The 14661-nt window shown below is 40.9% G+C and overlaps 1 protein-coding gene across 8 annotated transcripts in view; it reads left to right on the top strand.

Moving 5' to 3' along the window:
• MACROD2 (mono-ADP ribosylhydrolase 2) overlaps window positions 1–14661 on the top strand; it is an 862160-nt gene that overhangs the window by 805544 nt on the left and 41955 nt on the right. For all 8 annotated transcript variants that reach the window (XM_027453320.3, XM_072035275.1, XM_027453322.3 and 5 more), the window contains 2 exons: window positions 7075–7137; window positions 10521–10589. In XM_027453320.3, coding sequence (XP_027309121.2) covers window positions 7075–7137; window positions 10521–10589 — 132 coding nt within the window. The remainder of the gene's footprint in view (window positions 1–7074; window positions 7138–10520; window positions 10590–14661) is intronic.

Here is a 14661-nt window from a genome sequence, read left to right as displayed (position 1 = left end):
TTAACCCCTATCCACTTTGGTTGATAGCTTCTTTTTTCACTCTTGTTTTGAAGTCTACCATCTGTCTTGACTGATTACAGCTCTCGGAGTATCAGGTGATCACTTTCCACTTAACCTGGGAAAAAACAGGACGTTATCTGTATTTTTATTCGTATTTGCTCTCCGAGCAACCCCCTCTTAGAAGATTCTTTTCATTGCTGAAGTGGCTACTACTCTTTCATTAAATTGCTGTGCAGTGGTCACACAAGGCAGCTTGGAAAACACAGCTCATTTTGGCCTCCGTCGGTGACACGCGGTCTTGTTGCCTCAACCATTTACATGCTCGGGTTTCTTTTAGCAGCCAGCTGAATGTGTATGTAAACTGTACCAGGCAAACAGTTGCAATTCCTGTTTTCACACTACATGCATCAGAGCAGATTTTCTTTCTCCTGAGATGAGCTAAGGTGCAAAATACTAGGTTAGTAAACTGACTAATGCGATGTTGTCAAAGAAGAATTATACGCAGTGACAAACCGGCATACCTGCAGGGGACTCATCTGTCACGGAACTCCTTTCTCATTTCTAACCGTTAAGTGAATAACAGTAAAGCATTGTGATCGTTCAGGTCCAGCACAGAAGACAGTTAGTCCCTTAATTCTGAAAGGTTAAGGCAAAATGGTAACAGGCTTGTTTTGGTTCCTGTTTTATGATGTTTTAGCAAGCTTGATCTGCTGCATGTTTTCCCTGACAATTTCTTCACTTTGTTACATTGCTGCAGTGCATGATATCAGGAACTGTATGCAAAAAAAAAAAAAAAAAAAAAAAAAAGAGAGAGAGCTTTTATGTTTCACTTTACCTGTGGTGCTTGGTTACCTAGTCTCTTAGGCACACCAAGAAAGTATGAACAGGTAGTAAATTGACATAGTAATGAAAAATTTATGATCATATCATGCACCTTCGCATATGGGGTCTCTTTCTTTTTCTTTCTGGTAAATAGAACTGCCCGTAGGAGTGGGAGTCAGGACTCCTCCCTTCTGCTCTTAGCTCTGCCTCTGCTTGCTGCTCTTCAGCACGCTTCAAATCACATGAGCAGTTTCTGTCCAATTTTCTCCCCTATAACAATATATGAATAGGAACACTTGCACAGCACTCTGTGTGTTTTTTGCATCAAAGTGCAAATTGTATCTTTGTCCTCTGTATGGACTGTTTATGATGTCTAGGGCATGATGTCCATATTCTGGTTGTTTTGGAGAGCTCAGGCTTCCAGGAGATGTCTGCTTTCATCTGTTTTGAACAGACACAGTTGCGGGTTGTCAGAAATAGCGATGATCAGCATCTCTGGCAGTGAAATTTTAGATGTCTCTTGCCAGGCACCTGCATTGCAAAATCGGAATCACGGTATGTGTCACGCAGAAGAATTACATCCATTGAGAAACCAGCCTAGCACAACATTCCCAGCAACGTTACAGATGAAGAGGGTTGGGACAAATCTGAGCGCTGCTGTCTTCTAAGCACCTCACTTGGTGCTGTTGCTGTTGGCCCACACGTTGTCCCCTGGTTCTTCCCTAGCTAGTAAAGACAGAGTGATGCTGAGTTGCTTGCCTTGTGATCCACAGAGGAGAGAGGGAAGGGGAACACACCTAGCGACTTTGGTGGGCTTTAGATTAGACTCCTATATTTCTCAGGATGTTAAACAGTGAAATATAATGGTGTTATTTTTAACCTCTGAGATAATCCTCATGAGCTGCAGTTTTCTCATTCTTTTCCCACACTCCCCAACAATTCTTGACAAAATGCCGCATGAAAATGAAAACCTGTTATTTATTAGGCTGACAGCTTCGCAAGGCTCAGTGCATTGATAGCAGAGCATTCAGGTCCGTGTCTGCAGTGAGGAACACTGTTGAAACGGCAAGGGGGGAATAAGTCTCATAACTCCATTAAACAATTACTGCAGATAATTCTTTACTACCCCTCCTAAAATTTACCCTACAGGGGTTATATGCAAGTAGTGATTAAAAATGACCTAAATCATAATTTAATTAAAATAAATTAAAATGCAAACTGAAAATGTTCAGTAACCTCAGGCCACCACCCTAATGATTCATTTTAATGCATGTGTGGTTCTACAATAATGGCCTTTGTGTGTATCTGCTTTTTGTTTTATGTCTGATATCATTTTGCCATTGGAACAGCCTTAAAATGGTTGCAGGCTGTATGATCTTGAGTGTACATACAGATCTACGTGTGCTTTCTTTTCGTATATTAGGAGTTTCACTGAAGTCAGCAGATCTGCTCATGTGCCTAGAATGTAACAGCTGTAAGATTGGGGTCTGTATTATTAATTTTCTCATTAATTAGTTTCCCTGTTATCCTAGAAGAACCTTCACATCATTAGTATGATTGTTGTGGCAATATTTTTGTGCTGTGAAAAGGACAAATCAAAACTGTGGCATCTCTTATCTGCCAGATCCCAGTTTGCATTTGTCACAGAAGTGTGGCCTCGCTTTGGGAGAGATTTGCCAGCCTGACCGTGGGAGATTTGCATGGTTGGTTGCCCCCAGGGGAACTGGGGATGCTCCTGGGATAGCAGGAGCCATGCGAGGATGTCACAGGGTCAAAGCCGGTGCTCAGGGTTACGATGCAGATATCTGGGAAGGACAAGCGAGATGCGACCCTCAGGCGTTGGCCCTCTGTATCATTTATTCCTTCTCTAAGAAGGAGGAGGTAGTCTGAAAGAGCCTTACTCTGACTGTAGATGCTCTGTGACTGATAGTGTACTATTTTCTGCGTAGTGAAAATAAGTTTATTATTAATAACTTCTGTGTTGGAAGGGTAGAAGTAGACTGGTTAGGCAGAAATTCTTCCTTTGACTAAAAGCATGTTATCTGCAATTCTGTTTTCTTCTGGAAAACGTCTTTTTGCACCAGTTCTTGAGACATTGACTGTAGCCTTAGCTCTAAAAATGTCTCTGACTAGTTATGAAGAAAGGGACTGCTGAGGAGTAGGTGTATGAGAATCTGGCACTCATTCAGCTCTGAAATGGGAAGAGCCAAGAGGCCAGCAGACTATTAATATTTTTGACTTGCCATGTTTGTCGCAAGAGCAGTGAAAGATGTAAAAAGCCATGCGCCTCCGGGCTCTGGCAGAGCAAATGGGAAGAATACTAAAACCTGCTCTGGTGCTGCTGCTGAGAGCTTGTCCCCTGGACATTCACAGGGTTCTTGTCTCAGCCCTCTCCCATCTGACTGCCGGCTTATTATTTGTCATATCATCTGCTTCGTTTTGGGGCTGCTCCTGCAGCTGGCATATCACTGTGCATGCTAAATACCTCTCCTTAACATAAAGTGGGCAGACGCTCGCAGAGTATCCGGTTTTGTAGCTTAGTTAGAAGTGCTGCCTGCTTTGCCAGCTTGCTGAGTGTGCTGATTGATTGCTGCTTAGCCTGTTTGCTACCAAATATAAATGAGGGTATATATCATTTGGGGAGAATTTCCTTGCTGATCCCAAAGAAAAAGGCCAAGAGGGGAGAGCAAGCTCCTACTTTGCAGTAGTCAGCTTGGCACAGGAAAGGAATATACATGGACAGGAGTAGGTATTTTAGTGTCTGATGTGCTTATTTTGTTTGTATCAAGCTACTGTAATTCTCAAAGTCCTGTTTTTTCATCTGACTGCCATGCTGGGGAACAGAAACAGATGTTCCCATTTGTCTTTTGATGTGGCTCAAAATCATTTACATTTGCTGGCCTAAAATGACACGACATGTCATTCACCACTTTTTCCATCTCCTTTGGAGTGAGTGACAGATTGCTGTTCAATTACCAGTATAATGAAAAAGCAGATATTGCGAGGACAGTTTTCACCTAAAGGAAATGCAATCACCAGTTGCTGCAGTAGTGGAAAAAGAAGGATGGCAGACACTATAGAAGCCATCCAGTAAGAAAAGACATCTTTAGTATTAATAATGTCAGGGGGAAGACTCAAGGGAAATGCACAGGGCCTGGCTTTCCTGCCTGGAGAAAAGGAGAGCAGGGGTGAATAAAAATATGGTGAAAAACGGGCTTGCTTCTCTTCTAAAATATGTTTTCAGTTCTTTGCCTTGAGCTTGTGCTACTTAAAGCCTTCCCATTTTCTCGGCACCCAGCTCCAATGGAGAGCAATAATTACAGAAAGCCTCTACAGTAGAAGACACTCGGCGAGAGGTTCATTAGAAGAGAATTTAAAAAAAAAAAAAAAAGGAAAAAACTGTTTGTCAAATGCTTTGGGATTAGCCACTTTTCCAGCCAACAGTTGGCTTTCTTACCAGTCTGTTCTTACTCTGCTTCCTCCCTTTCTCCTGATGAAGAGGTTCTCCAGGCCAAGCAGAGCTTAACCCTTTGCTCTGCGAGTCACTGCCTTCAGGATCACTTGCCCGCTCTTAATTTTTTAGTGTTTCCCTTTCTCTAATTCTAGCAAAGTCACTTTGCAGGCACAACATGTACTTTCCATATGCTGATCAAGATTAATTCTCATGTCCTAGTCCAGTCAGTCTGTTAGATTGGGTCAGAGTACAAGAGGTGAAACTTCTGCTTAAAGTCTTCTACATTTTTATTTCGAGAGGAACAAAATGAAGTGTTACATGGAAAACGTGTTAAGAATCCAATATACAGTGCTGTAAGTACCATTCCATTATTCCAGTTTTAAACAGTGAACCCCTAGTGAAATAATAGCCTTAGGATGGACAAAATGTACTTATGAATATGTGCACTGTCCGATAATCTGGTGAAGGAGGTGATCTGTTAAGCTTTCTTTTGAGGTGTAAGCTGGGTATGGGAAAGTGACTTTAAAAACAGGTGTAGTCCCTCGAAATAAATATGAATGAATCCCTTAAATAATGTATTTTAGCCAAATAGCTCATGGTTATAGTCATGCTTATTATAATGGATGTAGCAACAAGTATCATCTAGAGTTGTGGCTTTGCATTGTGAATGCAGTAAGGTAATTGCTGAGATGATTTTCAGTGATGTATTGGTAGCTACTGTTTTTGCCTGACCTGCTTTTTCTGAATATGAAGTTCTTCTGTGCGAAGCGAAACATGTTGCACTTGGCCATAATGAAATCCTTTCTGTTTTGGCACTGCTTGTTTAACAGTGATGCAATATTCTCTTTTGATCTGACTTAATGGTAAAGATTTTTCAAGTGTCACTGTGCTATTGCGTTACAGTATTGTCTCGAATGTACTGTTCCTTTCCACAGCTCTCCAGCTAGACGACTTTATCCCTCTGAAACACAGCCTGGTGACATAGAGGATTTTTTTCCTTTTTTATTAATTGTCTTCTGCAAAGCTTGCAAAGTCCCAGAGCTGTGTTTTAAAAGAGAAAGGGCAGGGGGAGAGAAGAGTTTGCCTTCTAGCAGGACTAACTTTCTAATTTGCGTGCAGTCCTTGTATTGTGCGTGGACAGGCAGAATGATTTAAACGGAGTGGGGGCGAAAAGCCCAGCTGGTTTTATCAAGCCCTTTTGGTCATCCATGTAATGCAATTTTTTACAGGTTAGAGCCCACTAGTGTCGTAAGAAACGACAATCTCTAGTCATCCGTTAAGGCTGGTTAAAGCCAGGGCGGAGAGCTACCAAGCGGGCAGGAGGCCCGAGCCATGGCCATCAGCTGCTCCCTGCCTGCCTTGCTGGTCGCAGGCGGGGTGTGAAACTCTCGCTCCATCTCTTCTGAGAGCAGCTCTGTGCAGGGCCGGCCAGGAAATGCTTCTCCACGAGTCCCATCTGCTGGATGCCGAGATGTATTGCCTGCTGGAGAGAGGGCGAGCATCATACCTCAGCCTCTAAATCTTAGCCGAGTGCAGCGTGCAACCAGGAGATGCACGCTTGCTTCTGAAAAACACTTTCTCTGTTTTACTTCCATCCACCTAATTGCATTTGGGCTGCTGCTGTTCTCTTCAACAGACACCATGTGTTAAGTAAAAGCAAGGTGGCAGCGCGAAGAACTTCAACCGTGCTGCTTTAGAGAAGCTGTAATCAGAAAAACCCAGGAGCCAGAAAAGATCACAGCAAAAAATATGCGTATCATTATCAAACCATTTACAGGCCCGGGAATGAATTTCCTTTCTCCCAGCGTATATGCTCAGCAGTCAGTTTTTCAAATGCCTCATTAGGGCTGGTAGTCAGCTGCTCCTCGCCGTCTTTCTCGCCATGCTGGAAGAGAGGGAGCACAGCCATCGCATCTGATCCAGACTGCTGCACGGCAGCCTCTGATGTTGTTATGAAGCTAAAAGAGTGTTCTCCATCACTGCAAGTACACATTTCCCAATACGTTTCTGAGCAGGCCAAGCGAAGGTTAAGAGAGCTTGGTCTGGTGTCCATAGTCTGGCTTCCCCCAGGGTATTACTTTTCTCTGTGGTAATTCACTGTTTGGTACCTGCCTTCAGAAAGGGTGCTGGAGGGAGGAAAATGGATAATGAATGCGAAAGCAAAGTAGCGGAGAAAATTGGGAATGAATGTGAATGTAAAAAGGGGGAAAATGCATTAAATCCTAGCAATCTCACTGTGGTTTATTTTGCCCTCTCCTTTGCAGTCATTTGTGATGCATTTTGATACTTTATGTTAAGTGGCATTGAGCCTTTTGCTTTAAAATAAAATTCAGGCAATTCTCCCTCTCCTCCTCTTACCTTCCACAGCTATTAAAGTAGGTTCTGCAATCTGAAGCACAGCCACTTCAAGGCTCTTGTGGAAATGTTACTGGAGGAAAATAATCCTAGAAAAAAAAATCTTTAGAAAATAAATAGAATAAGATCAAGCAACAATTTTATCTATTGCAGACAGTGTTTAGGGAAAGATACATTTATTTTGTGTACAGATATTTATCATGTGCCTACTAAGGTAAAAATCTTTAATCTAACCTCTCTTGCCCAGCTGGAAATGTGACGCTTTTAAATGTAGCTGGTTATGCTTGCCATTTGTTCAGTTTACCTTTTCCTCTCTTCCCTTTTATCACAGGGCCTTGCTGTAAATGAGCAGTTTGAGCTGCATTGGTGACAATTAATATTGCTGCTACTGTTATCAATAAACAGATGCATCATAACTAATTGTTGTGTGGTTTTCTCGATAGGTGGTAACAGCACAGAGGAGAAGCAAAACATGGAAGATACTGAGGGCCCGAGCCGAGAAGCAGGTTAGTGCACAGTTTCTTAAAGGACTTTGAGGTTTTATCCACCCTGGAACAATAATCCTCGTCAAATGCTACTGAGGGAACACACTTGTAGATTTTCACTAGATTAGCTCTGAGCTCATGCAATTATAGACCACAACTCCATTCATTATGAACAAATGAATTGCAATGCAGGAATGCAGACTTCCCTCCTTAACCTACCAGCCCCACATTCCCTCTTTAAAGCGGACTACCTCTACCTGATCCTCTAACTAGAGAGAAATATTTCTACTACTCTGTCTACACCAGAGTAGCACTCTGCATACAATACAAAAAAGGAGGGACAGGGGGGAAGGAGGGGAAGGAGCATGGGGCAGGGGAGAAATTTGGGAAAGGTGGAAGCAGTCTGTCTGTACGGAGAACCATAATTCTGAAGTTTTCAGGTTTCAATAAATTGTCTACACAAGTCTCTGGGGTTATGAAGATTTAAATCCATACAGAAAGACATTATATAAACTGTGAACAAATGCCAGAGTTCACGAGCAGTGGATTTTGCAGATGGCATGATTATAAATTACATATTACAACGTAGCAAGTTCAGTATTTTAAAATGCAATGTCATTCCATGTTTGCAATAGATGTTTTTCTATATTTCTTCCATTTCTAGTTATATTTTCCATCGTGCCCAACTCTGTTCAATGCAAAAGACTTAAGAATTAAGCAGCTATCAACAGAGCTGATGTAGCAATCAAAATGCCTGTAAATACCGTTCTTTCCTAGGATTTCTTTTCGTAGCATTACCTGCAATACAATATGTTTCCTGGTTATTTTTTGCTCATAGTAGTGCAGGATGCCACCTTAATTCACAGAGCATGAAAGATTTTTATAGAGAGATATCTTTTTAATCAGACTTAAAGATTGTTATAAATATGTGGAAAACTGAGCTGAAGAAGGCCAGCCAGTAAATGCAGCAGAAAAAAATAGGAAGCCTGGAGCCTTGTCTGATCTGTTTTGCATACTATATCTTGGCTCCTTCCAGAAGAGGAGCTCATTTGATGGGGCCCCTTGTTTGTCCCACACGGTGAGCACCATGCGTGTGGTAGCACAGCATTTCTCCCTGCACTCCCCTGGGCAGTCTTCTGCAGCCGTGTGTTAGCAGCTGATGCTGGTGGCCTCAAGTACTTGAAGTCCCTCTGTATTTTGGGTTGCCTTCATCTCTGCTTCTTTACATCCCCACGCGTGGCACGCAGTGCGAGGTGAGGACACAGTCACACAGCACTGTAGCTTTGGACTGGGGCCCTTTATCCTCCCCAGGATAAACATACTGGGGTATTTTGTACACGCTGAAGGATGTTTCCTTTCCTGGATTTTTACTGTTATGCTGGTCGGGCAGAAGTGTGGAAGGAGTTGACCTGTCTGAATCCAGGGTCTGTTTTAATCTCTTGCTAGGCAGGGTGATCTCTTTGCTCAAACAATGCAGAGCTTTTAACTGTACCACATAATGCTTGGCTCCTAGCTCAGGATTACTCCAGCTGCAGAGATTCCTGTTAAACTCAGTTATGTTACTGTCTATAGATGCCAAATATAGCCCATTGTACTTGTCAACTATATTGACTCTGATGGTATGTATATTTCCTTGGTGTTTTGATTTGCAAAACAGCTGGAGTGATTGTGATACGTTTCATTTTTCCCCAGAGAAGTGAGGGGAATGCACATCTCTTAATTATTACTTTGCTGCTGGAGGTGTGTTAAATGCATTGTGTTTTTTTTTTCTTTTTTTTTTCTTTCTTTTCCAAAACTGTCATTATGACTTGTTATGTTAGTAGCTGTCAGACCTGGTTTATCAGAGATACCGTGTATGCTCTCGTGCTATCTCATATTGGTAGTCATGTTTTGTTACTCTCATGAAGAGTGTCAAAGAAAGGATCGAGACTTTTTAAGTCCCAGATCCAGAAAATGTCATATTGCAGGAACTCACCTAAAGACAGCATTGTTCCTACACATGAATCACCTCCTCAGACACAAGCACACAGCGTTACAGAAAAAAATTATTTGACTTAACATTTATCGCTACTGGTTCACCTACTGATAAGAACAGAGAGGTGAACAATTACCTCAAGTGAGTAATGTTCAGCTGATGAATTGCTGCCACTTTCCACATTCCTCAACTGGGGAGACAAAACATCATCAGGAATTTCTAGGGTTGCTGCTTGTGTTCCCTTCACTGGCGGTAGGAAATGACCCAATATTCTAAGATACATGGTTGTATGGCTAAAACAGTTCTAAACGCCATGAAAGATAATTGTAAGGAGCAATCTCTTCAAATGTTCAAGTTCTTATTTGTGTTTTCTAAACTAAAAGGCATAACCTTCATCTGAGTGTGACAAATCACAAATCATTACTTTAATATCTTAAAAGAAAATGTTCGAGAAAAAAAATAGAAACTGTTGTCTAAGCCAGTCCATTACATAAAGATTTATATGTTCTTATTACATAGTACATGAAAAAGCCAGTTATAGCATACAAAGTCTGGCCTAAAATATTTCAGATATTACATTGCTGTTTTTTTTTTAATAATCTGCCCTCTATCCTATCATCAGTGAACTTCACAGTTAAGATGTGGAAAACAAAATGGCAGGTGGTTCAGAGCTCTTGTTTTAAGCTTGTTAAAAACACTCAATGACTATATTGTGGGGTGTAGGAGAGGGTCAGAATCACCAGAGGCAAGTCCAGTGAAAGAAAAGAAAGAATAAAAATGAAAGCAGGTTTCCAAAGGTTTTAGATTACAAAAAAAAATGCCCAGAAAAAGCAACAGTGAAGGAGAAAAAAGTCTGTTAAATTCAGGTACTAATTACTAATTTAATCTATTAAAGATCATGGTTTTAGCAGTGTGCTTTGACATTCAACATCTATGCACCACAGATTTTCAGGGACTTGGTAAATTTCGGGCCTGATTCAGGAAAGCTTCTGTTTTCAGGAAAGCGTTTGCATTTAATCATTTTGATTCCAATGGGATTCAAGGACATGATTAAAGTTAAAGAATGGCTTAATTGTTTTTTTCTCAAAATAGATGGATTAAATGAAAAAAGGAATCTCAAAGCAAAAAGCAACAGCAGCCTATTCATGAAATTGATAGCTGTTCCTCTCTCTCTATTATGGGAAATTGAAATATGGACTTGAACTGGCAGTACTGTAATGTAAGTTTACCCCTGGCTTAGGGAAGACAATCAGACCAGTAATGGCCAGTGAATACAATGTGAATGGATGGAAGCCCAGAAAATCAAATTCAAGTATAGTATCGTGCCTCAGATAAGGTGTAATGCCTTTTTTTTTTTTTTTTCAGTAAACCAGTTCATCATTTTGCCTTCTAATGAATAACGTCTCTTTCATTTCCTTGGTTCTTATAGATGAGACAAAACCTTCAGCTGTAGCCAGCCTATCATCATCAGAAGCCACAGAGCCGTGTGAGGATAAAGGTACAGATTGTAAATTACATTGCAAAATATCCAATCCCGAGAGGACATTTCATAAAGCTGTATTTTTCTTTGTCTGGAAATTGCTAAAATCACAGTTAAACCATACTGAAATAGGTAAATGCTTGGATTTTGATTTACAAAAGTCTTTGTAATAAAACTACTTGGCACCAGCTGTTGTGCTGGTAGGAGAGATGCCATGAATTCCTAAGTCCCCTTGTTACGGAGGTAATGCTGCAATATCATACATGACATGTCAGAAATTAGCCTGAAGCTTGGGCTCGCCATGATGACTCACACGCGTAAAGTTAAGCGTGCACATCTATCTCAGCTGTGTTAGCTCCCTATTCAGTGCTCTCCTGATGGGGAGAAAGAAAAACACAATAGCTATAAACACATCAAGAGGAGACAGAAGGAGTTGAAGTCATAATTGAGAGGGAGAAGGTAATGTTTATCTTGTGCAGACTGTGCTGGGCACTCAGATCATTTAGTTTGTGATAAATATTTGAAAGTGTCACGGGGCCAAATGACAGGGAGTTTAGGAAACAAGAAAGAGAGATGATCTAATTTAAATGTTTCAAGCTGAGATTTTTCCTGTGGAGTTGTTGGTTTACAGATCGGAACCAGCGCACAGACCTACCGTTTTTGATACTGTTATGATATCATGCTATTAACTGCTTGTGCCGCTCTATGGTTTTTGGCATTTGGGGGGGGTGAAAGGGGGGTGTCAGGAAAAAGCCTGGGTGATTTATAAAATGTTCGCTACTGGTAATTCAAAACAGGAGTTGTGCTATCTATAATAAATGCAGTCCATCAGTACAGCCTTCAAGAAAGCCTAATAGAAAATTTTAATGCATTTTACTGAGATAACATAATTATTAACATCCATTAACTTATTTATTTTAAAAGATTGAATGTTTAATTCAGTGTCACTGCTTAACTCTCTTCTCATTTTTCTAGATAAGTGTGATGGGGTGTGAGATCTTGCCCTTTTGTTCCAAAAGAACATGCTAGAGAGCCCACATACTTACCTGATTATGAGTTCAAAGCCTTGCACAGGTTGATTTAAGTGCTCTCTCAACTGATTGATTGGTACTGTGTGGAAAAAAAGCCCTCAAACCCTTGCCAGAGTACTGGCTTTTGCTATTGATATCTTCACAGATTAAGGTCATGGCAAGGCTAGTTTAAGGCAGGAATACTGATAGATTCAGCCCTAGCCATAGCTGGCAATTACCTGTCACTCATCACTCTTTTCTCACTGACACTTGGCCTTTTTATGTATACTGTATTTATGTGATCACCCATTGGATGTGCTTTTTGATGCTGTGTAATGTGGGGCCCACAGTGCGTTTTTGGATTAGGATTTCTTGTTGTCTGCAGTCTTTACCAAAGATACAAATGTTTTGCTAGTGCTTTGAGTGCTTGCTCATGACTGACACCCGTTCCTTCTGATATGCTGTTCAGTGACCATCTCTGTGTGTGTTTTTGATGCTCCAGTTTTTTGACCTTTTGTATTAGTTGCCTCTTCTCGGGAAAGTAGCTGTTTTTGTGTTATGCCTCTCGCTTTTCCTATAGTATTCTAAGAGAATAATGTTTTCTCCTCTTCTCTCAAGAGGCTGGCAGAAGAAGAGATGGTGACCTGAGAAGCCCAAAAGGTCATTTTACTTGGATGTCCTACTTCTCCTCAAAAATAAAACAGAAAGCATCCAGTAGGGGAAAAGGAATGAGACAGACTCTCCTCCATATATTTTGTGTGTAAAGTCATGCTAGTACAAAGGAAGGAATGCTGGGGAGGAAAGCCTGTTTCAGAATTAGATTGCTAGTTGCTTAAGGGAAAACCAAGAGTTTTGAACAACGAGACTGCCTCATCCATCAGACCATTGTTTCAATCCTTATTTGCATTAGCATATTCTCAATTTTTCAGATTTCAGATGTTGAGTTGGTTTAACATTGAACACCGGTGTTACAAAACACTTGCTACTGCTTGGGAAATGGCACTTTTACAAAATCCTGGCATTTCTGAAAACACCTGCTGCTCCCGAAATAAATTTCAGCCTTCAAATTGTTTGCCCACTGAGTTAACACAGCTAAAACCTGCCAAGTTCTGGAACATACTAATTTCTGTAGTTTATCTTCAACTAAATGACCTGGATGTAAAGCATTCAAAGAAATTATGTTTTTCTATTCCTTTCATCTAATTACCATGGAAAAAGATTTGTGGTGAAGAAGTCTGGGCTACAAACTTCCAAAATGCATGGTTCAAACCACTCAGAATAGGAGGTTTCCAAGCCTGCTGTGGCAGTTCAGCAGTCTCTCTAATGCCAGTGCACAGAAATGAGTATTTTGACGTGGATTAGCATCAGCTAGTAACTTTTCCACTCCCTTTTTTCCCCCACATATTTCTGGGATCAGAAAATAGTGAGCACACTGAAATGCTTCTTTTCTGTTCTAAAACGTGAGGCTGCTCAAAACGGATCTCACTGTCTCTCAGCCTGAACACTGTGGCTTGGCAGGCCAGATACAGTGAAATTTTTTTCTCTCCATTGGTTAGAATGATTTCTGTGTTGACTTTTATCATAGCTTTCAATGAATATTGCCAACGGCAGACTGTCACAAAGAAGGTTCTACCAGTCCCACATTAGCACGGCTCAACACTTTTTGGTAGGGTCCATGGCAAAAAACTGTAGGTCTCACACCAATTCATGCTCTAGTGGAACTCACGCTCTTCAGGAACATGTTCCTAGTCAGGAGAGCACTTTAACTTGTTGGGAGTTTTTTCAAGCGTTAATTTTCTTCTCTTCCAAGGGGCATTTGAAGAAAATGCATCTCCGCTATCATGAAGTTCTAATATTTTTTCTTAACTGGAGCCTTCTTTATCCTTTTATTTATTTATTTAAACGAAAGGGGAAGGATGGGAAAAGGGAAGTACAGCTCATAATAGAATGTGCTGAACGGTGCACGAATAATGCTTTGAGGAGCTCTGAAAAATGAAAATCTACTGTGGGATTACATGTCCCACATTATTGTGTGCTCTTATCTTTCCTGTCATTCATAAGACATTCTGTCCAGAAAAAAAAGTTCACGTGGGCACAGTTCACATATGGCCTTTGAACAGACAGAACTTCCCGAGTGCCCCGTCCTCAGGAAACAAAGCAGAATAGTCATATTACAAGAATATCAAGATGTTTCATGTTATGCTGTGGAGGTGTCCTCTTACTACAGCCTGTGCCAAGCTTCTCTTTCCACTGTCTGGAAATAGAGCAAAGAAATGTTGCAATTTTACCCTTGAAAACTCGCATGCATATCTATTAGCTCTTGAGGAGAGAGCTGACACCTCTCGGCAGCACCTTCGTAGTGCTTCATTACTGTGCATATGGAAGTAGATCCTTTATACACAGCGTATTTCAACTTAGAGATGCTCCTCTTTATGGAGTGGAAGGACAGAAGAAAGTGATTAAGGCCATTAATGTTTATGCAGCAGATAAAACACGTATCAGACAGGCTGCGCTCAGTCTGGTATGCCTGTCCACACAAGATTGTGCTGGGACTACCAACTCGTTTTAAATGGACCGAGTGCTGTGTGAGAGAGCGTGTGTTCTTCATTTTGCTTCTCATATACCTGTCCTACCGATTATTGTTTAACCTGACTTAATGATGGGGCTTTCTGGCAGAAAAGTTTTAAAAGGAAATGGATTTAGCACAGATAAAGAATGAACTCCCCATTATGTAATCATGGGAAAGTTTCTGTGCACAATACACTGATTTTAATTCATTAGCACCTCATAAGAACTGAATTTTCATTTGAAGGTCAACTAAATTAAATCATATGCTAATTAATTTTAAAAATAAAGCAGCGATTAATTATTTCCAGGTGTTCACCAAAGTCTGTGCTCCTGCGGGAGTGCCATTTAAAGCAAGTCACTATTTTTCTACATTCTCTGAAATGGAGTCAGGTTCAGTCAGCTGGAGAGTTTATGTTGTCAGAGACTGTATTAGGTATATGCCTTGGCTAGAGCCGAGCCCTAAAAACTCACTTTGTGCAACCCAGAAGCCTGCAAGTATCTTGCGTGTAAAA

The sequence above is a fragment of the Anas platyrhynchos genome, chromosome 3 (assembly GCF_047663525.1).
Source record: "Anas platyrhynchos isolate ZD024472 breed Pekin duck chromosome 3, IASCAAS_PekinDuck_T2T, whole genome shotgun sequence".
In the NCBI taxonomy this organism is placed as follows: Eukaryota; Metazoa; Chordata; class Aves; order Anseriformes; family Anatidae; genus Anas; species Anas platyrhynchos.
The sequence above is the reverse complement of the archived record's forward strand: the minus strand, read 5'-3'. Positions and strand labels throughout refer to the sequence as shown.